Below are 24,503 nucleotides of genomic sequence, written 5' to 3' on the forward strand. Positions count from 1 at the left end.
AGGTTCTGCGAGTGTCCATTTTGTATACTGAAAGTGGCCATCCCAGATGGCTACACACCCTGGGGAAAAAGCTTCTGGCTAATCACCCTGACTATACCTCTTGTAATTTTGTAGACCTCAATCAGCTCTCTCGTACTCAATTCCCTGGCTGATGAAGGCAAGCATGCCCTTTGCCTTCTTGGCCACCTTATCCACCAGAATTGCCACTTTCATAGAACTATGGACTTGAATGCCCAGATCCCTCTGTATGTCAATGCTCCTAAGGGTTCTACCATTTGCTGTACAGTTCTCACCTGACTAAAATGCATCACCTCGCAACTGTCCAGATTGAATACCCATCAGCCATTTCTCTGCCCAACTCTCCAGTCTATCTATTCTGCTTCGTTCTCTGACAGTCCCCTTTACTACCTGCAAGTCCACCTATCAGTGTCATCTTGCTAATAATAATCTTTTTTATTGTTACAAGTAGGCTTACATTAACACTGCAGTGAAGTTACTGTGAAAAGCCCCTAGTCGCCACAATACGGCGCCTGTTCAGGTACACAGAGGGCGAATTCAGAATGTCCAATTCTTTCGGCACTTGTGGGAGGAAACTGGAGCACCCGGAGGAAACCCACACTGACACAGGGAGAACATGCAGACTGCGCACAGACAATGACCCAAGTCGGGAATCGAACTCGGGACCCTGCCGCAGTGAAGCAGTAGTGCTAATCATTGTGCCACCGTGCAGACCATCTACATTTTCATCCAGCTCATTTATATATAATTACAAACAACAGTGGTCCGAGCAATGATCCCTGTGGAACCCAGTAGTTACAGATGTCCATTCTGAAAAACCTCCCTTCCACTGCTACTCTGTCTCCTGTTGCCAAGCCAGTTCTTAATTGATCCAACTAGCAGACCCCAAATCCCATGCAACTTTATAATTTGTACCAGTCTGCCATGAGGATCCTTGTCAAAAGCCTTACTAAAGTCCATGTAGACGACATCCACAGCCTTTCCCTCATCAATTAATTTTGTCACCTCAAGAAACTCTTATCAAGTTGATGAAACATGACTTTCCCTGCACAAAACCATGTTGCCTATCACTAGCGCGTTTGTTGCAAATGTGAATAAATCCTGTCCCTCAATATCTTCTCCAACAGCTTTCCCACCACTGACGTCAGGCATACTGGCCTATAATTACCTGGAATATCCCTGCTTCCCTTCTCAAGTCCTCTAGAACCTCGCCTGTGGTCAAAGAATATGCAAAGATATCTGTTAAGGCCCCAGCCATTTCCTCTCTTGCCTCCCACAGTAATCTGGGATATATCCCATCCTACCCAGGTGACTTGTCTACCTTAATGAATTTTAAGATATTCAACACTTCCTCTTCATTATGCTGACATGTCCTAGAGTATTCACACACCCATCCCCAATCTCACCATCCATCATGTCTCTCTCCTTGGTGAATCCGATGCAGAATACTCGTTAAGGATCTTGTTCACTTCCTCTGACTCCATGTATAACTTTCCTCCTTTACCCTGGAGTGGGTCTACGTTTTCCCTAGCTACCCTCTTGCTCCTTATGTATGTATAAAAGGCCTTGGGATTTTTTGTGACTCAGCTTGCCAATGACATTTCATGGCCCCTTTTAGCCCTCCTAACTCCCCGTTTGAGTTTGTTCCTAAAAAGCTTTGCCTGCTTTTAGGTGCTTAGACCGTATGTATGCTTCCTTTTTCTTTTAGACTAGTCTAACAATTTCCCTGTCATCCATGTATCTTCAATGTCATGAACATATGGGACAGGCTTGATGCACTGGCAGATTTTTTCCAGCATGTTTCATAGGGCGCGATTCAACGGAACAATTTCTGAGTTTATTTGTGGCGGGTTTTTCAGGGAGTTTCCTGCTAGCGAGTTCCCCGCCGATATCCAATGACTCAGTCACTTGTTTGAGCTCTCGGACGTTTCTCATTGGTATAGCCCACACTTTGATTTTTTTTCCAGCACTGGAGAGCTGAACTCCGAGATCATTTTGACAGGGTGCACCAATCTCTAATAAACTTGTGGGTCCCCCCACCCCCACACACGGACACTACACGCCTCTCAAGTGAAGAAATCCCACATTGGGGTCCCCCTCTTCAAGTCCCCCCCCCCCCATGGCCCCTTACAGGCAGCCCCCTTCCAGGACCCCACCTGTCTCCCCCCCCCCCCCCCCCCCCCCCACTTAACCTCCCAGAGGCCACTATTTATCTTCATACCGCTTCCCCACCTTCGTACCCTCTACCCTCCTTTCATGGGCATGACCCCTCTTGGTCCCTGACCCTTGGCAGTGTTGGAGGAGAGGTTTCAAGACCTGTGTATTGAGTCAGCTTCCACTTGGGGTTATTCCCTGTGGCTCAGCTCAGTACAGAGAAGAATAAACACTACAACCTGGACACGATGGCTTATTTAATCAAGCTTGTTACGTGTACATGGAGAACAAACTGGATATTGACCAAGACTTGTTCTGCTGAACAAAGACCAGAACACAGTACTTGTACAACGTTCAAAAATCAATAGCCCACCCCAGTTGGATGCAATCCAATCCCTGAAGCTGCTACTTTTAAACTTATCCAATAGAATCGCAAGCAGTGTTTAAACTTCACCCTATAGAATTGCAAGTAGTGCATGATTGATCCTCATCTTGACAGCGGGGAACAATCCCAGCATCCTGTGCTGACTGTTTGTGAGAAACAGAACAACAGAACCAGCACCCTGAATTGTTTCACAAACACAAGATGTCAGAAGTAATGTCCTTTTGGTCAAGTTAGCTATCCTAAATCCCATTTGATTATTTATTACTGCTATGTCCTAAAAATACATGTTTAATGGTTTATAATGATTACTCAGTCCCATAACTCATCTCAATCCTTAATAAAATAACTTATGTAAACTACTCTAGTGGCCTAGCTAATGATTCAGTTTTAAGAGGTATCATCGCTGAATCCCCCCTTCAGGCAATTCCACCTGGGCACCCTTGAACTGACATCCATGCAGTTCTCTGCCAGCTTGGCAGTGCACCTTGGCACTATTCCAGACTGCCCAGGGGCCTCCGATAGCCCGTCATGCAGCCCCCGTCCACACTTCCCGCACTTATCGGCCACCCCCTGGAAGAACCCACTCATCCTTGCTCTATGCACCACCTTAAACTGCATCAAGCTCATCCTTGCGCAGGAGGAGGTTGAATTAATTCTACGCGTAGCCTCGCACCACATTCCCCAGCCTATAACCCCCCCCCCCAACAACTCCTCTTCCCATTTGTTCTTGATCATCACCAACTGCCCCCCCACCACCCCACCCCGCTTACCCAACCACCCATATATAGCCTACACCCCTCCCAACTCATCCGGGAAAAGCAGTTGCCCCAATAAGCTGTACTGTGGCAACTTGGGAAACGTCCTCCACTCCTTTCACGCCATGTCCCTCACCTGCATATATATAAATTCACTACCCCATGGCAACTCAAACTGCTCCTGAAACTCATCCAGACCTGCAAACTTCCTTCCAAGTACAAGTCCCTCGCCCTCAACAGCCTGGCCTTCCTCCACTTCCCATACATCACGTCCATCGCCCTCGGCTCAAACCTATGATTCCCGCACAGTGTCAACACCAACATCTCCTCCAACTTGAAAGTGTCACCACAGCTGATTCCACACCCGGACTATCAACTGAGCTACCGGGCTTCCCATTTAATTCCCTGGAACTAGTGCCAGCAGAGCTGTCACCATAGCCCTCAGACTGGAACCCATACCGGACTCCTCTGCCATCTTGACCCATTCCGCCCCCACCATCGCCTCACCTTCTCCACTGTCGCCGCTCAAGAATAGTGCAGCAGTTCAGGAGCGCCAACCCCCCTTTGTGTCTCTGCTTCTGTAACAGGGCTCTCTTTATCCGTGGCACCTTCCCTGCCCATACAAACGCCAAAATCGCTGTCACCAATTTCCAGATGAAGGCCTCAGTGAGAAAGATTGAGAGGGTCTGGAAAACCAATTGGAATCTTAGCAGCACATTCATCTTTACCACCTGCACCCTCCCTGCCAATGTCAGGTGTAATGTATCCCATTTCTTAAAAAACCCCTAATCTCCTCCTCCAAAATTTTCAAACCCACTTGTGTATTGTAGCCCATCCCCTCATCAACTGAACCTTTACCTAGCTACCTTGAATGGCAAGCCCCCATGTTGGCCCCAGCCCTCAAGAGTATTGAAAGTCAGAGAGATCTCGGTATACAGGTCCACGGGTCGCTGAAAGGGGCAACATAGGTGGAGAAGGTAGTGCTTGCCTTCATTGGCCGGGGCATTGAGTATAAGAATTGGCAAGTCATGTTGCAGCTGTATAGAACCTTAGTTAGGCCACACTTGGAGTATAGTGTTCAATTCTGGTTGCCACACTACCAGATGAATGTGGAGGCTTTAGAGAGAGTGCAGAAGAGATTTACCAGGATGTTGCATGGTATGGAGGGCCTTAGCTAGGAGGAGCGGTTGAATAAACTCGGTTTGTTCTCACTGGAACGACGGAGGTTGAGGGGCGACCTGATAGAGGTCTACAAAATTATGAGGGGCATAGACAGAGTGGATAGTCAGAGACCTTTCCCCAGGGTAGAGGGGTCAATTACTTGGGGGCGTCGTTTTAAAGTGTGAGGAGCAAGGTTTAGAGTAGATGTACGAGGCAAGTTTTTTTACACAGAGGGTAGTGGGTGCCTGGAACCCGCTGCCGGAGGAGGTGGTGGAAGCAGGGACGATAGTGACGTTTAAGGGCATCTTGACAAATCCATGAATAGGATGGGAATAGAGGGATACGGATCCAGGAAGTGTGGAATATTGTAGTTTAGTCGGGCAGCATGGTCGGCACGGGCTTGGAGGGCCGAAGGGTCTGTTCCTGTGCTGTACTTTTCTTTGTTCTTTGTTCTTTTGTCTTATTCCCCTGTGCAGTCCAAACTCTTGCGAGCTCATCCTATTTGAAAAGAGTTCTCTTTATAATGTCGAGTTAAAACAGAAGCTAAAATGATGTATGTTATTGTTGCAATTCTCTTGTTACAGTGTGCAAAAATACAAAGCTGAGAATAGATCTGTTAAAATCATCGTTCATAGCGAACATTTCTTCAAAAATGTTCATATAAATTTCATACCAGTCTCATGAAAACTGGATGAGCAAGAGCGTATTCAACAATGAGGGACAACAACATATTGCACAATTTAAAAGGAAAGATTCAGTGGAAGGGGTTAATGCACTGAAATACAATTTCTAATGCTTAGCATCTAGCTTGAAATACTAATGTGTGCAGTGGGATAATATTTGTAGTACATTTTAAAAATTGCTAACTCACTGTGAACTGATTTGCTAATCCAGAAAAAATTTCAAATAGCACTGCATCGTTGCTTTCAGAAACTTACTGCACTTCTGCACATTACTATAACTTAGGGTGACTCTGCACGATTAAACCTGCCGCTGTCTCGAGGGAGTAGCGTCGAGAGCCTGTCTGGAGGGCGTACACAGTCTGCTGCTTCAACTCTGGAGGGAAAAAGATTGAGTGCAGACCTCAGCAATTTTCCCGAATTGGAGGCCAGAATAATGAATTCTTCTACAGGTAAAAATCAAGAACAAAAGGGTCAGAGCAACATGAAGCAATAATATTAATAATAATCTTTATTATTGTTGTTAATATTATTTATATTTATTGATTGATTATTTGTTGATTTAAAAACACATTTAATTTCTGACTTCTGAAGGTAGCTGTTTTGTTTTATTTCACTTCAACTGTCAGACTAATACTAATTAATCCAAATAATTAGTGTGTGTATGTGTGTGTGTTTCTTGCATTTTTGGTTGGTAATCCTTTGTATAGATGGTTACGTATTTTAACCATTAATGTGGCAGGAATGCATTAGCTAGTTGTATGTTTACTAATTTCAGATCTAAATTTAAGAAAATAAATTACTTGACCATAGCTAAATTAAGTACCTGACATGACTTCAAAACTAAAATGACATTGAGATTGTCAAATGGACTTTTGACAACTTGCTAAGTTTCTCCCCCCAAAATCTGTCTTGTGGACTTGTTTCTGTTCCATGCTATAACCATATTGTTAATTATGTGGTACGTTGCACCATTCTTTTAAACATTGCTATTTTAATTTAACTGTGCGGGTTGTGTGTGTTTAAATTTAAGGAATGAATGTTTTTCAAATGGCTTTTCCATAAACTATTTTGTAATATACAAATTTGGTTGGTCAATGCTTTAATTGTGCTTTTCCTAAGCGATGTGTCTCGGTAAAGCGTAACACCTTTGCTTCTGCATGGTGCCTTGTGATGCGCATGACTGGTCCCATGTAATTTTTTTTTTTGTTTCTGTGAGAGACTGCATTGTTCTAATTGTAATGCGCTTCATACCCTTTTTAGCTATTTGTTGCATGCGTACCTGTGTGTGTGTATTTTGCAGCCCGTCCAAAGCCAAAACGAGGCCACCGTAAAACTGCTTCATTTGGCACCATACTGGATGTTCCTCAGATCGTCATATCAGGTACCAGTTCTAACTACTGGGCTGGCTGGCTGGCTAGCTAGCTTGCTAACTGCTGACAAATGTGTGCTTAAATGCTCTTTGCTCCAGTCTGCAGAGAACCTTGTAGAATTCCATGTAAACTGAAAGAATTTCTGATTTAACCCTTTCTGAATAAAACAATGAAAACCAGGAGCTAGTAGTTTTATTATTATTCAAATTATTTGGACCGTACACAATTCCTCACTGATGACAAAATTTCAGGTACTGGCAACAATTTAGCAAAGTCTCTTTTGTGGTCCTCTATTTAAGGACCGAATTAAGGACATTTGTAATGAAGGAGAGGGAAATTACAGAATTTTGAACAATGGGTTTGCATATGAAATCTATCTTTTTACTTTGGGATAAAGTCCTCTGCACTGAACATGTTCAGTCTGGAGGGTGTGGTATATTGAAACAAGCAGCCTATTTTTTGTTGTGTTCAGACTATGGATGACCACTTTATATATAATCTGACGCAAATCCATCTGAAGAAATTCTACTGTTACTATTCCTCTATTCTCATCTGTCAGTTTAGTAATGATAATGGAGCCAATTGAATTCACTCCACTGTTGTTGGTTCTGAACATGTCTGGCTTTAGTTATCTGTATCCAGTTCTTTGACAAGTTGCCACATTGGCATTCTTTCTGATCTTCCTCAACTTCTTATTCCATGTACTTCTGTGAGGGCCAGCAAAGGTAGCCTATCCAATTCAATTCTTGCAATTTACACATACAATCCCAGTTGTTGTTGCGCCTTCTTTACAAACGTAGATTCTTGTCCAAGTCATGTTTTTGTTACCATTTTTGATTTTCTGAATCCTGAATATTTCCAGTATTCCTTATGACTAAATCATAAATTCGTATTTTTGGTTCATCTTTTCTAATGTTACAGACTCAAATCAGTATGATAACATGAGGATATTGATCCTAGAATCCCTACGGTGCAGAAGGAAGCTATTCAGCCAGTCGTGACTACAACCCTCTGAAAGAGCACCTTACCTAGACCCATCCCTATTCTCATAACCCCATTACCCCACCTAACCTTTTGGACACTAGGGCAGTTCAGCATGGCCAATCCACATAACCTGTGCAGTTTGGAGTGTGGGAGGAAACTGAGCACCAGCAGAAAACCCACACAGACAGAGAGAATGTGCAAACTCTATGCACAGTCACCCAAGTTTGGAATTGAACCCGGGTCCCTGGCACTGAGAGACAGCAGTGCTCACAATATGCCACTGCACCACCGTGTCCATTACAGCAAAAAAAAAATCAACCTTTGTTTTCACTGAAACATTTTTAACCACCAAGATGTATAGACTTGTATATCGGTACTATCCTGAGCAGGACCATTACGTTTCAAAGAAGAAGTCTGAACACTCAGCAATTAACCACAGAACTATGTCACGTGATTTCAAGTTTTTAACAATAACAAACGTCATTGTCCGTCCGTCCCCCCCCCCCCCCCCCCCCCCGCCTCACCACACCACCACCACCCTCCCAACCAAAAGAGTTCCCCTTATCTTGCAGAATCTTGAAAGTTCATTCACTTCTGGAAACAACCCAAAAGTTATGCCGCAGTCCTCCAGAAATTACTTGAATTCTCCCTTAGTATTCCAGCCATAAAACTTTGAAGTATCAGACATATAACTTGCCTTTGTCCAGGTGTTTTTGCCAGACCCATTCTTCTTACGCAATGCTACCTGCATCATGCCTGACAGACTTCATTGGGAGAGACTGCAGTTGACATTGGAAAATGGCCTTGCATAGTTCTGGACCTAGAAGCTGACTTTGGATGCACCGTCTTAGCATGGGCAACAGCATCTGAGCCTTGCTGACACAGCAGTACGGACGCTAGCAGAGTGGCATCACTGAGAGCACAAATGTTTTCACCCTGACAAAGGACAACCATTTTGTGCTCCATTGAGGCACTGAGAGTGCCATGGCCATCCTAGTAATCTCCTGTCCCACAGATTGCTGAACTGATGTAATGGATTTACTACACCTTTTACTCCTTGGCAACAAAAGTTCATTCTAGCTTGAATTGGGTGAAGTGGAAGACATTAAACAAGAAAAAGCTAGGTTATTATGAAATCTCATGAAAGAATTTGCAGCAGGACCAATACTTTGGGTCTTCAATACTTTTATCGCTATGGTTTACCTCAGTGGGCTAGACAGCCGGTTCATGATGCAGAGCGAGGTCAGCAGCCCGGGTTCAATTCCCGTACTGGCTGAGGTTATTCATTAAAGCTCCACCTTCTCAACGTTGACCCTTGCCTGAGGTGTGGTGATCCTCAAGTTAAACCACCATCAGTCAGCTCTCCCATGATCATAAGCAAACTATAATCATCTGGGACTATGGTGACTTTACCTTAGCTACTTTCTGACCATATTTTGGTATTAGTTACAATATTACAGTAAATAAACTGTAGGGCGTAAACTGAGGTGTTCCTTTGATCTGGAAGTGCCAATCATGAACAAACATTCTAAGAGGGATTTAAATTTATTCCTAATGTTCTTTATGAAGCCACGATAAAGTTAAACTAATTTTAAGAGTGAGTTATAGTTTTAAACTATTGGACTGTTTTCATTGTGAATTAATTTGAGAGGAAACATGCCCCTTGCTGAGCATTTAAAAAAAATATGAATGTCCTTACCTCAGCAATCATAACTTTGTACCATGGCAAGAAGGTGTTGAAAGCTAAAATCTATAACATGACACCAACAAGGTTTGATGGGATTCCTAACTTTTTGAATTATAATTGTCCCAAATTATTTAATCTATGGTTCTGCTGCAATTAAATTTATTCTGGAGCAATAAGTATTTTTTCTGCTTGAGCTAATGGCAGCTGCACCTAACGTAATGACCAAAATATTTGAGTGTGCTTGTGCGCATGAGCTTTGTGCTGTATGTTTTATGATTTGCTTCGCATTGATTGCTGTGAGTTGTATAAAGGTTAGAAACTGATAGTATGTATTCACAAAAGCTGTTAAATGATTGAACTGAATACTGCAGGAACAGTTTTACATCTAAAGAGGAGTATAATTTATTTTCTAACAAAGGATTCAAATATCAACTACAAACAGATGCATGCCGACATTGCCTGTACCTCTCATGGTTTTTATGTGAATTCAACTTCTTTCAAAAGAAAGAAGAAAGGAAAGACATTATTTTGCTTCTCAAAACAATTCTTTCATTCTGAGAGAATTTTGTGGTGCTGACCTTAAAGATGTGAATATGTTGTGAATATATGGTCCATGTTTAAGGAATATGGCTTGGAATTCAAATTCTTTGGCTGGAATTTTCCAGCCCCTCACACTAGGGTGGGATCTTCCCTGCCGTAGGGCGGTCTTTATTCCTGTGTTTAGTAATTTAAGAGTTTGACTTACTAATGTATTTGAGATGTCCATGAATGGTCATTTGTTCATCACAAGTATGAGAATTTTTACTTGTTCTGTTTGAGAAATGTATTAATGTGCCAACAATATTACAAAGCTCCCTTTCCAATAGAATTCTAAATATAACATAATGTTTGTCTTACCTTCATTGATCAAAACTCTCCTGATTTATCCATTTGACATCTGTTGATATTTTGTCTTCGATTCAATTGAATACGAGCTAAAGTTAAGGTGCGTGAAAGGTGCATTGGTAAGGAACTAGTTCGGCAAAAGGGACTTGGCACTTTTTGGTTGGCAGTGAAAAATGGTCTCCGATCACACCAAGGCATGGTGAATTATGAAGAAAGCAGAAAATTGCATAAATGAAGAGAATGGGTAAAATGATTGCAGCTGTAGATTAACAACCAAGATTAACAATAAGTCAGTGGTGTTTGAATGCAAAAATGGCTGATGCATATCTGGAACTGATTATAATACAGCACTCCGGTAAGAACTTGCAGGGAGCACATCTCAGGGAATTCTGGATGCTCCGTTCATGCAGTTACTGTTTGTAATCTAAATTGAATGCTGCTCAGGATTGAGCTGAATAAAGCAATTCAAGAACTCTGGCTCACAAAACATTTGCTGTAAGTCAGTTTAGTTCCCCAGTACTACAGAGGCTTGGAATGTGACAGCAAGGATGTACTGGCCCCAGGAAAAGTCCAGCTTACTCACAGAATGACGACAGGGGCATTGGAAGGGAGGTTGGTGGCGTTGGTAAGCGTGTATGGTCTCAACTGGGATGATGCAGGGTTTGTAAAGAAGTTGTGTGGGGGCCATTCCCAACTTGGATTCACATGAAATGATAGTGGGTGATATGGAATAAGGTGCAGGAGCGAAAATTGGACAGGTCACGACTGCAATCGCTTAACCCAGTCAGGAGGAGCGAAGGCGTTGCCTGGGCTAATGGTGGAAATGGGAGGAGTGGATACTTGGAGGTTCTTGCACCCAGGGGAGAGGGAATATTCTTTCTTCTCTTCAGTTTGAGGCGTTTGACGAGAGATTGTATAGGTTGGAGCCACCTCGGGAAGACTGGGAGATGCAGGAGTTCCTGGATGGTTTGGAATATCCAAGGTTGGGGGAGGGCCATATTGAAGGGGGCGATAGCGGAGCAGGAGATAAAAGATGTGATTGGGAGGATGCAGTCGGGAAGGTAGCAGGGCCAGATGGGTTTCCGGTGGAGCATTACAAGAAATTGGAAGATAAGTTGGCAGCGCTGATGGTGGGGATGTTTGAGGAGGCATGGGGAAGGGGTGCTCCCACAGACTTTGGGCAGGCATCGATCTGCCTGATGTTTAAGAAGATTAAGGATCCAACAGAATGTGTGTCGTATAGGCCCATATCACTTTGGAATGTGGATGCAAAGCTGTTGGCGAAGGTACTGGCGGTAGGTTGGAGAAGTGCCTCCCGAGGGTGATTTTGGATGATCAGACATGGTTTGTGAAGGAAGGCAGCTCTTTTTGAACATTACAAGGGTATTGAAAGTGGTTATGGCGCCGGTAGAGGGGAAGGAGACAGAGGTGGTTGTGGCATTGGATGCCGAGAAGGCATTTGACCGACTAGAGTGGGAGTATTTGATGGCATTTCTGGAGTGGTTTGGGATTGGGCCACGATTTGTAGATTGGGTAAAGCTGCTGTATAGGGAGCCGAGGGCGTGTCTGCATGAATAACATGAACTTAGGATATTTTGCTCTGCACCTGGGGACCAGGCAGGGATGTCCGATGACCCCCTGTTCGCGCTTGATTTGAGCCGTTGCCCATCACGTTGAGGAGTTCAGAGATGTAGAAAGGGATAGTGTTGGGGGAGGGGGGGGTGGGGGAGGGGGGTGGGGGGGGGGGGGGGGGGGGGGGGGGGGGGGCAGGCGGGTCGAGCATAGGATATCTTTGTATACGGGTGACTTGCTGTTGTATGTATTGGAACCGAGTGTGTTTATGGGGGGCATATTGGAGCTTCTTTGAGTGTTTGGATCTTTTTCGGGATATAAACTAAATTTAGATAAAAGTGAGTATTTTGTGGTGTTTCGGACAGGGATGGGGGCAGGGTGGGTGGGGGGGGGCTACTGTTCCATAGGGCGGGGATTCACTTTAGATATCTGGGGGTGCAGGTGACACGGGATTGGGGGGGCTCTGTCGGTATAAAATTACCAGTCTGGTGGGGAGGGTGAAAGCGGATCTGACGAGGTGGGATGGTCTCCCTCTGTCGCTGGCAGGTCGGGTACAGGCGATTAAAATGAACGTGTTGCTGCGATTCTTGTTTATTTTTCAGTGCCTGCCAATCTTCCTGCCAAAGGCATTCTTCAAGGAGGTTGAAAAGATGATTATCTTGTTTATATGGGGGGGGGGGAGGGGGGGGTAGCTCAGATTAGGAAGGTATTGTTACAGAGAGGACAGCAGTCAGGGGTTGGATCTTCCGAATTTACTGTTTTGTTGCTGGCCGGTGAACTCGGAGAATTGAAATGAAATGAAAATCGCTTATTGTCACGAGTAGGCTTCAATAAAGTTACCTTGAAAAGCCCCAAGTTGCCACATTCCGGCGCCTGTTCGGCGAGGCTGGTACGGGAATTGAACCGTGCTGCTGGCCTGCCTTGGTCTGCTTTTTAAAAGCCAGCGATTTAGCCCAGTGTGCTAAACCAGCCCCTGAAGCTTGAGGATCAGGGTGAGGGGGGGAGAACTGAGAGTGGGTTAGAACGGAGGAGAGTCTGTAGAGGGTCAGGACTGAGGGCATTGGCAACAGCGCCGCTCCCGATTGCCCTGGGGAAATACTCAGAGCCCGGTAGTAGTAGTGAAAATCTGGATGCAGTTGCGTCTGCACTTTAGGCTGAGGGCGGGGTCAAAGGAAATGCCGATTCAGGGGATTCACAGATTTGAGCTAGGAAAGTGGGATGCGAGTTTTTGGAGAAGGGAGTCAGGGCATTAAAGGATTTGTTTCTAGGGGGCTGGTTTGTGGGATTGAAGAAGCTGGGGGCAAAATATGGGTTGGGGCAGGAGGGAATGTTTCGGTATATGCAGGTCTGAGATTTTACTCAGAAGGAGATACAGAGCTTTCCGGTGGCACCGGCCTCCACACTGTTGGAGGAGGTGCTGGCGATTCTGGGGGAAGAGAACGCACTGCTGGAGGGGATCAAGACAAAGTTGGGGAAAGAGTTGGGAGAGGGCATGGAGGAGTGGTTGTGGCGTGAGGTACTCCGGAGGATGAATGCCTCAACTTTGTGCGTGAGGTTGGGGCAGATAAAGCTGAAGGTGGTGTATAGGGTGCACCTCACAAAGGTGAGGATGAGGCGACTCTTTGAGGGCGTAGAAGATGTTTGTGAATGTTGGGGGGAGGGGGAGCAAACCACGTTCATCTGTTTTGGTCCTATCCAAGGGGGGTATTGGAGGGAGGTGTTCAGGATAAATTCTCAGGTGGTACATGTGAGGCTTGAGCCAGGTCCTCTGGAAGCCATATTCGGGGTATCGGATCGGGCGAGGTTGGAAGCGGCATGGTGCGGAGGCAGATGTTGTAGCCTTCGCATCGCTGATCGCCCGAAGGCGGATCCTGTTGGGGTGGAGGTCAGTCTCTCCACCCTGTGCCCTGGCGGAGCAGGCGGATATGTTGGAGTTTTAACACGCGAGAAGGTGAAGTTTAAGTTGAGGGGAACGATGGAAGGGTTCTACAATTCATGGACTTTGTTTATTATGCATTTTCAAGAATTGGATGACATCGAACATTGGTGGGGGGTGGGGGGGCGGTTGGGGAATTTGGGCTGTGTATCTTGTTGATGATTATGTATGGGATGGATGGTGTATTCCTGAATCCTTTTCTTTGATGTTTGTATTTAAAATGTTGAGGGTTGTTTGGGGATTGGTGGGAGGAAGGAATTGTTAGCCAGGCGATTGACATTGTATTTGTTAACGTTGATTGTTTGTTGGTGAATGTAAATTTGGATGGAAATGTGAAAAAGGAGGAGAATAAAAATGTTGCTTTCAAAAACTCATAGGTTGACTAACATGAACAAGTGACTGCTTTATGATAAGAGACTGGGCAAACTTGTGTATTCTCCGGAATAGGAGACAGTTGTGGTCAACTAATTGAAATGCTTATAAAAAAGGATGAAATTGACTGGGTTGATGTATTTTTACTCCGAGAATCCAAAGCAAATAGTCATTATCCTGAAATTCATTTGAAGAGATTGGTGGACGAGGAACTGCAGTGAACATAGTGCATATGGATTTTCACAAAGCCTTTAACTTGCTGCCATGCGGGAGACTGACATTATGAGAATAATAGCAAATTTGTTGAAAGGAATCAAAGAACACAAATTAAGGAAAACTTCTGTTAAAACTGGTTAATAATGACCCACGAAGTCTATTCATTGTGCACATCAGTGGTGTGGATATGACATACTGATGAAACTAAAAAGGAGAGTGTAAACAATTTTTGAGCCCCAATGGAAATTACAAAGGGAATGAACAGATATCTGACAGGAAGCCATTCAGCCCATCGAGTGTGCACCAACCTTCCGAAAGAGAACCGTACCTTGGTCCAAAACCCCGCTCTATCCCCGAAACCCCACCTAACCTTAGGACAGTTAGGGACAATTTAGCATGGCCAATCCTCCACCGTAGGAGGGAACTGGAGCACATGGAGGAATCCCACGCAGACGCAGGGAGAATGTGCAACCTCCAAATACAGTCACCCGAGGATGAAATCGAACCCGAGTCCCTAGAGCTGTAAGGCAGTAATGCTAACGATAGCACAGTGGGTAGGACTGTTGCTTCACGGCTCCAGGATCTCCGGTTCGATTCCCGGCTTGGGTCACTGTATGTGTGGAGTCTGCACGTTCTCACCATGTCTGTGTGGGTTTCCTCCGAGTGATCCGGTTTCCTCCCACAAGCCCCGAAAGATGTGCTGTCAGTAATTTGACATTCTGAATTCTCCTTCAGTGTACCCGAACAGGCAGCGGAATGTGGCGACTAGGGGCGTTTCACAGTAACTTCATTGCAGTGTTAATGTATGCCTACTTGTGACAGTAACAATTATTATTATAACCACTGCGCCACCCATATCAAGGGGGAACGAATGGATGTTTTATTTGGATTTTCAAAACACATTTGATGAGGTAAAGGAGTTGTTACCTAAGATTAGTGCTCATGGGTTTTGGGCTAATATATTAGCATGAACGGGAGATTAATTAAGGTAACGAAAGAGCAGGAATAAATGGATAATTTTCAAATTCACAAGCTGTAACTAGTGGGGTGCCACAAGGGTGAGTGCTAGGGCCTGAACCATTTACAATCTATATTAAAAATAAGGGTATTTTTAAATAATAATGGTATCTTATTTATGATACACATTTTCAGCCCAAAAGCTGAATTCTGTAAATTATAGCATAAAATTCTTACACTTCATATATAGCCTTCGTGCTGACTTAGATAAGGGGACTGAGTGCATTGTATCAGGTTTGCTGACGATACAAAGCTTGTTGGGAAAGTAAATTGTTAGGAGTAAAGGCAGTAAAGGGTTACAGTTAAGTGAGTGGGAAAGATTTTGGCAGAATTTCTCAATGTAGAGAAGTATAAATGAAGTCGGTTGGAAAATTAGAATGGTTGAATTTTTTAAAAAGATTAGACTGGGAAATATTGGGATTCACTAGTACCTGGGTGTCCTTGTTCACAAATCATGGAAAGTTAGCATGCAGGTACATCTAACAATTGGGACAATAATATGTTAACCTTTATTATAATTGTTGAATCTGCTAGGTTTGGGGTAGCTTCATATTTTGCTGATGGCTAAAGAAACCAATCAGTGAGAGACAGATTCTGTCAAATGTGCTGCATATAAAGTGATTTTCGGGTGTCATTGGAGGTTGTTGTTTTTGGTATTGGCTGGGCTGGTTTTGCTGAATTGCAGTAATGGATTTATGACACCTTTGCTCTTAGGCTGGGATCAGCTTTTCTCATGAAAGGTTTTATAGTTGCGTTGTAAAGACACTGATTGTCATGGTGGCACACACTGACCTACATGTGATGCTGCCATCATGAAAAGATTGGAGGACAAAGACTTTGCTGCAATTATATCAGCCCTTGGTAAGACCACACATGTGGTGCTGTCTACAATTTAATTCCCTAACCTTAGGAAAGATTCAAGTGCCTTGGAGGGAGTGTATTGATGGTTCACTAAAATGATTCCTAGCATGAGCAATGAGGAGAGATTGAGTAGAATAGGTGTAGATTTGCTAGAGTTTAGCTGAGCAAGCGCTGATCTTATTGAAGGACATAGAGGGCAAGATGGAACAGTGGTTAGCACTGGTACTTCATAGTGCCAGGGACCCAGGTTGGATTCCAACTTTGGGTGACTGTGTGGAGTTAGCATGTTTTCCCCGTGTCTACGTGGGTTTCCTCCCACGGTCCAATGGTTAGATAGATTGGCTATACTAAAATTACCCCTTGGTATCAAAAAAGATGTGCCAGTTGGGTAGGATTACATAGATAGGATGGAAGCGTGGGCTTAGGGAAGGTGCACCTTTGGAAGGTCAGTGCAGACTCGAGGGCCAAATGGCCTCCTGCACTGGAGGATTCTATGGATTATAAATTGAGATACAAGAAATTCTTTGATATTATTTGCGTACAGAAAAAAAATACAATTACTTAAAATGTCTTTACTTAAGCATATAGTCTTATTTTAATGTTTGAAAGGAACAGGGTGAACAAAGTATCTAAACGTTTAAAAATGCCTACTGTCAACTTACTTCTAGCTTTAGTTTTATGTTTTGTATCATCATATCCTACAAATGTGCTGAAATTATGCTAGCTGTTGCTGTTGGTCAGATTAAATGTGATCAACAGCTGCATTATCTTGTCTTTTTTCATTTTCATGTTCCTGATGCCCTGGTGGGCAATCACAGCTATATGTAACTCTGTAGCACCGCATAAACCAGTGGTGGGGAGACTGCACATGTGGCCCATCTGGGTTCTGAGTGCAGCCCATGAGACATTTTGTTGACGATTGCCCATGCACAGGGTTGCCATATTCCACAGATTTCCATCCGTGTACTTTTTTTCCTACCAGAATGACCGAAGTGATATGCACATAAGAAAGGGCAAGTGATGTGTGGTGAATGTTTATTGCACACAACATTGACTGACAATTGTGCTCCCACTGCATCCAAAGTGTTAATATTTATTTTGTGTTTACCATTTGAAGTTGATGACAGTTCTAGCATTATACAAATGATTAAGCATTTTCTATAACCCGTTATGAAATATTAATTGCATATTAAATGTATCTAATCTTATTCATGGGGTCATGGTTAGCGAACAAGACTGATTTCAATCTTGTCACCCACTGAGATGAAGGAGTGCCATTCATGCGGCACACGCAATAGCCTATGTTGCCCATCATTGGTATAAACAGTACATTTTTTTGCGGAACCGATGCTTTTAATTTTCAACTGGATTGCTGAAAATATCATTGGAATACTCCCGGCATCTCTAATGCATCTTTGTGGTTCAGTAATAGCACTATTTAAAATTAAGCAAGCTGGTATGTTCGAGTTATGTTGCTGCTCCACCTCACTACCTTTCCAGGAAAAGAGGTCTGTGAATGGTTGCTTACACCAGTGTGAAGTTCCAATTAACAATGTCCACATCTTGATTAACTGTTAATGTTTGCAAAGAGCCCATAGCAAGCTCGTAGTTAATATTAAACTGATCCAAAAAAACATTTTTTTTAAGTTCCTGGTAGTACGTTGAAACTCTTGAAAACGTTTTAGACTTCAGCTTGCATCAGTTGCACTTGTACTACAACAGATGTGAACCTGAAGTGTAATATCTACCCCTTGGAGATGATTTCATACCAGAGGAACAGGAGCAGGCTGTCCAGCGTCTTAAGCCTGTTTGGCCATTCAATTTGATTGTGACCAATCTGCACCTCAACCCATGTTTAATTCATACTCTTTGATACTTGGAAATAAATAAATGGATTCAGTTTGAAAGCTCTAATTGTTCCAGCATCCACAGTCTTTTACTCCCCAGACTTCTGCTACCCATTGTGTGATAAAGACTTCTTGATTTCACTCCTAGCTGAGCTAGCTCTAATGTGAAGATTGTGCTTTTGTGTGTTATGTATCCAGAGGAAGCAGTTCCTCTGCATCTACCCTATTGAATCCCGTTCATCATTGTGATTACACATCTCAACACAATCACTCCTCAACACTATCACTCCTCAAAATGCTAATCTCAAGGGAATAGAAACTAACTTTATGCAATCTGTTGTCATAATTTAACCCTCTCCACCCTTGATTTCTTCTCTGGAGAATCTATCCTTGGCAACCACCTAGTTCCCACTTGCACACTGCTACTTGGCAGCACTATCCACAAAAGGCAATGTCAGGGTCAATTTGTGTGCTGATGGTATCCAGTCCTGCCTTACCACCACCACACTCAAACCCTGCACTGTCATCTTTCTTATCGGACACGTCTTCTTGGACGAGCAGAAAAAAGTGGCTGTTTTAGCACAGTGGTCTAAACAGCTGACTTGCAAAGCCGAACAAGGCAGCAGCGCGGGTTCAATTCCCGTACCAGCCTCCCCGAAAAGGCACCGGAATGTGGCGACCAGGGGCTTTTCACAGTAACTTCATTGAAGCCTACTTGTGACAATAAGTTATAATTATAAAGTTTCTTCTGGTTAAATAGTGAAAAAAATGAAGCCATTGTTTACAGACCCTGCCAAAAAATCTATACCCTAGTCACCGTCTCTGACTTTTCGCCTGGTCACTGAAGCAGAATTAGACTATTCACAACTGAGATCAACTCCTGACCACGCATTGGGTGGAATCTTGTGGTGGGGCTCGCCTTCCAGCTGGAGAGCCTTTGAGAGACCTGCGCTCTTTATTTTCAGGAAGGCCTGTTGAATCACAAACCAATCGGGTAATAGTAAGGCCAGCAGTGCGCCTTCCCCAGGAATTAATAATAATAATCTTTGTTATTGAGACAAGGGAGGATGGTAGTTTCAGTTAGCAAGAGCTACTGATTACTGGCGACAGGGCCCACCTGCAGATACGTTAATAGCGGCAGCAAGATGAGACCCTCAAGTGGCTAATTAATAACCATGCAAGGGCCTCCTCCCCTCGCTGTTAACCCATCTGCAGACGGGCCCTGTCGCTATGCAATGTGCACGGTCATTAATTGGTCATTTAGAGACTTCACTTGGCAGTGGGTGGGAAAGTTGAACATGGTCCACCCAGAAACTTAATTCTGTCAGAGGCGGGAAAATGACAGGGTTCTGTTACACCACCATCTCCTTTAATTACATTCCCTTACGAACTCCCAAGATTACCACCAGCAAGAGCACAGGATTCCGCCCATTCTTCCCCCCCCCCCAATCTCAACTCCTCCAAGAGCTGTGAACTCTTCAGTTCAGGCCTCTTGAACACCCCCAATTTTAATTGTTCCACATTGGCAGCAGTGTCCTCAGCAAGGTGCCCCCCGAAGCTCTGGGCTTGCCTCCTTAAAGCTCTCTCCCTTTAAGACTGCCTTTCATACATAGAAACGCACATAGAAAATAGAAGCAGGAATAGGCTATTTGTCCCTTCGAGGCTGTTCCGCCATTCATTATGATCATTGAGTTCAATACCCTGATCCAGCCTCCACTCTCTTTCCCCCCCCCCCCCCCCCCCCCCCCCCCCCCCCACACACATATCCCTTTATTCCCAGGAGCTATATCTAACTTCTTCTTGAAATTACGCAATGTTTTTGGCCTCAACTACTTTTTGTAATAGTGAATTGTCCAGATTCACCACTCTCTGGATGAAGAAATTTCTCCTCATCTCAGTCCCACATTGTTTACCCCTTATCCTCAAACTTTGGCCCCTCATTCTGGACTTCCACACCATCGGGAACCTGTTTCTGAATCTATCCTGTCTAATCCTGTTAGAATTTTAGAGGTTTCTATAAGATCCCCTCTCAACTTCTAAACTCCAATGAAAACAATCCTAACCGATTTAGTCTCTTCTCATATGACAGTCCCGCCATCACAGGAATCAGCCTGGTAAACATTCGCTGCACTCCTTCCATAGCAAAAACATCCTCCCTCCCATAAGGACTCCAAAACTGCAAATACATCAGGTGTGGCCTCACCAATGCCCTGTACAATTGCAGTAAAACGTACTGATTCCGATACTCAAATCTTCTCACTATGAAGGCCAACATACCATTTTTTTTCTTTACTGCCTGCTGTGCGCTTACTTTCAGCAACTGGTGCACGAGGATACCGAAGTCTTGCTGAGGATCCATCTCTCTCAATTTACACCCATTCAAATAATAATCTGCCTTCATATTTTTACGACTGAAGCAGATAACCTCACATTTATCCACATTATGCTGCATCTGCCTACTCATTCAGCTTGTCCAAATCCCACTGAAGCATCCTCTAAGCTCACCCTCCCATCCAACTTTGTATCATTATCAAATTTGGAGATAATATATTTGGTTGCCTCGTCTCAAACATTAATTTATATTGCGAACAGCACAGATCCTTGCGTTACCCCGCTAGTCGCTCCTTGCCAATCGGAAAAAGAACAAGGGTGGAATTCTCCACCCCGGGATTCTCCATCCCGCTGGCAGCGCGCCCATGCCTGCAGGTATCCCGGCGGTGTGTGATGGCTACCATGGGAAATTCCATTGCCAAGTGGCTGGACCGGAGAATCCCGCTGCTGCCACCGAGGAACACTCAGCTGGCGGACTGGAGAATCTGTCCCCTATCTTTTAAACTGTCTTTAATGAGTCCTTTGACCACCTGTTCGAAGATTAATCAATTTTTGGATTCCAACTCTAAATAAAACGCAATGCCATTAATCTTTTTTTAAATTATTTTTGTGCTTCTGCATCAACTTTTAATGGTTTCCTGCTTCGAATCTCAAGGGACAGTGGGCCAATATTAGGAACTTATGCTAAGGGAGGAAAGCATGTTGGGTCAGCATGTAGTAAGACCAGGAATGGCTGTCAACTCGGAAGTATTTGATATGCTTCTCAGGCCAGAGAAGTTGTTTATATAGTCCTTTTCACCTTTATACAAACTTCCCAGGCTTGAAGGTTGAAAATCAGTGTTGCCCCTTTTTTCCTCTCGTGAGACGGACTTCTTGCAATTCCTTCCAAAATCAGGAATTCCTGCCCTGAGCATATTATAGTGTTTAGTGCAATGCTGCGGGCAAGAGTTGGTAGTGGCCTTGTGAGGAATGGAAGAGTGCTACCATTAAGGGCAGCACGGTAGCACAAGTGGATAGCATTGTGGCTTCACAGCGCCAGGGTCCCAGGTTCGATTCCCTGCTGGGTCACTGTCTGTGCGGAGTCTGCACATTCTTCCCGTGTCTGCGTGGGTTTCCTCCAGGTGCTCCGGTTTCCTCCCACAGTCCAAAGACATGCGGGTTAAGTGGATTGACCATGCTAAATTGCCCCTAGTGTCCAAAATAAATGTTAGATGGGGCTATTGGGTTACGGGGATAGGGTGAAAGTGAGGGCTTAAGTGGGTCGATGCAGACTCGATAGGCCGTAGGGCCTGTTTCTGCACTGTATTTTCTATGAACTCAAAAGAGGAGGATTGCCATCTTGAACTAGAAAGGTGGGAAACTGCTAACATAAACTGAAGGAGTAAGAATGATGTCCTGAAACAGTGAATGGAGTGCAAGTGTGAATGAATTCATCTTATTTAATAGAATACCAAAATGTTTGCAGTCTTCTACTTTTTCATTAATGAATAGTGGGCATGCCTGCAAGTTCAAGTAAGGCCACTCTATATTCTGCAATTACTCCTTCTAGGACTATACTGAGGGCTGTTTGACTTGGGGGGGAAAAAAACCTGACAATTCAAATATTGCTAGTTTTCTGTGATGTTCCAATAAATCACTCTCCTGATCTTTTGGAGACAAAAGGCATATTTGGATCAGTGGGAAATATACTCCATATTCTGATTACCTTGTATTCTATATTGCTGCCACCTTATCCAGCCAAATTGTAGATTCTCTTGAGCAATTCCACCCACATTGAATAATCAACTACACTCAAGTGCTTTGTGATTTAAGTGTTCCAGTTGTATTATAGTTTGACACTGCGTAAGTTGATTACATAAACCTCCCTTTGATAAAACAGCAAATCTGAATTTATCTTCTAGTGCATTCAGCATGCCAACTGGCATTTCATTAACATTTTATTTCATTATCATTTTATTTCATTAACATTTTATTTCATTAACATTTATTTTCATTAACTTTTATTCATTAGCTTGTACTAAGCAGCCACAGCAACAGAAGAGGAGGTATATTTTATCAAGTATTTTCTTCCTGCTGTAGATCTGTTTTCCAGCTGTATAATATGAATAACTGCAGAAACAATGTTGTCTATAATTACGTTATTGTGATACAGCTGTCATTACAATATCAAGTGAATATGAAATTATTTTAATATAATTGTGGATTTAGGTTAAGTTTAATGCCAATAATTTTATTTCTAAACCATTTGCACTCATATAAAGTTGCCCAAATTTTGTACAATATCAAATGTAAAATTCATTGTAGATTATGGAGCACTTCCAGATAGAAGTATTGAAGATCTAGTTCAGTTTTATACAATTGGATTATATTTTTTTAATCAGTTGTGTCATTGGCCACATAAACTAACTTGATACCTTTGAGCACTGAGGGAGTGTTACATGTTGAGGGCCTTATCTATATTTTGACATGGGAGTTCTCCCAGTTCCTGGCCAAAATTTATCCTCCGAATACCACCAGAAAGGATTAGTTAGTCATTTATCTCATTGCTGTTTACGGGATCGTGCTATGCACAATTCAGCTATCATGTTTTTCTGTGATTATACTTCAGAAGTAATTATTTTGCTATGAAGTGCTGTGGAAAGTCCTCAATATGTAAACGGTGCTTAAAAAGTCCTCCTTTGCTTTAATTACTTGTCAGAAGCCCTCGTAGAGGTATGGGTTTATTGTCACTACGTTTTGGCATTGATGTTTTTTTTAAAATAATTTTTATTGAAATTTTTACAAAATATAAACAGCTCAACTCTATTAACAAAACAACCACGGTAACACCCCAAGAACAATTCCCACCCAACTTCAAAAGCAACTACAAACAAGAGGGAAAAAAACCAAAAGAACACCCAACGACAAAAGGGAAAGAGATAACACACGCCACATCCCACAGACCCATGTACACAGTTCTCCCTCCCCCCGATCCAAACCCCCCCCCCCCCCCCCCCCCCCGGGTTGCTGCTGCCGGCCTATTTCCCTTCCGTTCTGCCAGGAAGTCCAGGAAAGGATGCCACCGCCTAAAGAACCCTTGTACTGATCCCCTCAGGGCAAATTTCACCTTCTCCAATTTAATGACCCCACCATATCATTGATCCAGGCCTCCACACTTGGGGGCCTCGCATCCTTCCACTGAAGAAGAATCCTCCGCCGGGCTACTAGGGACGCAAAGGCCAGATCACACGGCCTCTTTCGCCTCCTGCACTCCCGGCTCCACTGCAACCCCAAAAATTGCGAGTCCCCACCCTGGCTTGACACTGGATCCCACCACCCTTTACACCGTCCTTGCTACCCCCTTCCAAAACTCACCCAGCGCTGGGCACGCCCAAAACATATGGGTGTGGTTCGCTGGGCTCCCCGAGCATCTAGCACACCTGTTCTCACCCCCGAAAAACCTCATCATCGTCCCAGTCATGTGGGCCCTATGCAGCACCTTGAACTGTATGAGGCTGAGCCTCGCACAGGAAGAGGAGGAATTCACTCTCTCCAGGGCATCCGCCCACGTCCCCTCCTCAATCTCCTCACCCAGCTCCTCTTCCCATTTACCTTTCAGTTCCTCCACCGAGGCCTCGTCTACCTCCTACATCACCCGGTATATGTCCGAAATCCTCCCTCCTCCAACCCACACCCCCGAGAGCAACTGATCCCGCACCCCTCGTGGGGGCAGCAAGGGGAACCCCTCCACCTGCTGCCTGGCAAACGCCCTCACCTGCATGTACCTAAACATGTTGCCCGGGGGGAGCCCAAACTTCCCCTCTAACTCCCCCAAGCTCGCGAACCACCCCTCCACAACAGGTCCCTCAACCTCCTAACCCCTACCCTGTGCCACCCAGGAATCCGCCATCAATGCTACCTGGGACAAACCGATGGTTCCCCCGTATCGAGGCCTCTATCGAGCCCCCCACTTCTACCCTATGCCGTCTCCATTGCCCCCAAATTTTGAGGGTAGCCGCCACCACCGGGCTCGTGGTATATCTCGTTGGAGGGAGCGGCAACGGCGCCGTTACCAGCGCCTCCAGGCTCGTGCCCACACATGACGCCGCCTCCATCCTCTTCCATGCTGCCCCTTCCTCGTCCATTACCCACTTACGCACCATTGCTGCGTTGGCAGCCCAATAGTACCCACAGAGGTTGGGCAACGCCAGCCCCCCTATCCCTGCCTCGTTCCAGGAACACACTTCTCACGCTCGGAGTCCCATGCGCCCACACAATCCCGTGATACTC

The 24,503-nt window shown here is 44.3% G+C and overlaps 1 protein-coding gene across 2 annotated transcripts in view; it reads left to right on the forward strand.

Moving 5' to 3' along the window:
- The window catches only part of map3k7 (mitogen-activated protein kinase kinase kinase 7), a 174,304-nt gene that overhangs the window by 97,535 nt on the left and 52,266 nt on the right, over positions 1 to 24,503 (forward strand). Inside the window, exons 11-12 of one of the 2 annotated variants that reach the window (XM_038799585.1) lie at positions 5,440 to 5,605; positions 6,457 to 6,537. In XM_038799585.1, the coding sequence (XP_038655513.1) occupies positions 5,440 to 5,605; positions 6,457 to 6,537 (247 nt within the window). The remainder of the gene's footprint in view (positions 1 to 5,439; positions 5,606 to 6,456; positions 6,538 to 24,503) is intronic. The other variant, XM_038799586.1, reaches the window with a different exon arrangement.

This window comes from Scyliorhinus canicula, chromosome 6, assembly GCF_902713615.1.
Source record: "Scyliorhinus canicula chromosome 6, sScyCan1.1, whole genome shotgun sequence".
Lineage (NCBI taxonomy): Eukaryota > Metazoa > Chordata > Chondrichthyes > Carcharhiniformes > Scyliorhinidae > Scyliorhinus > Scyliorhinus canicula.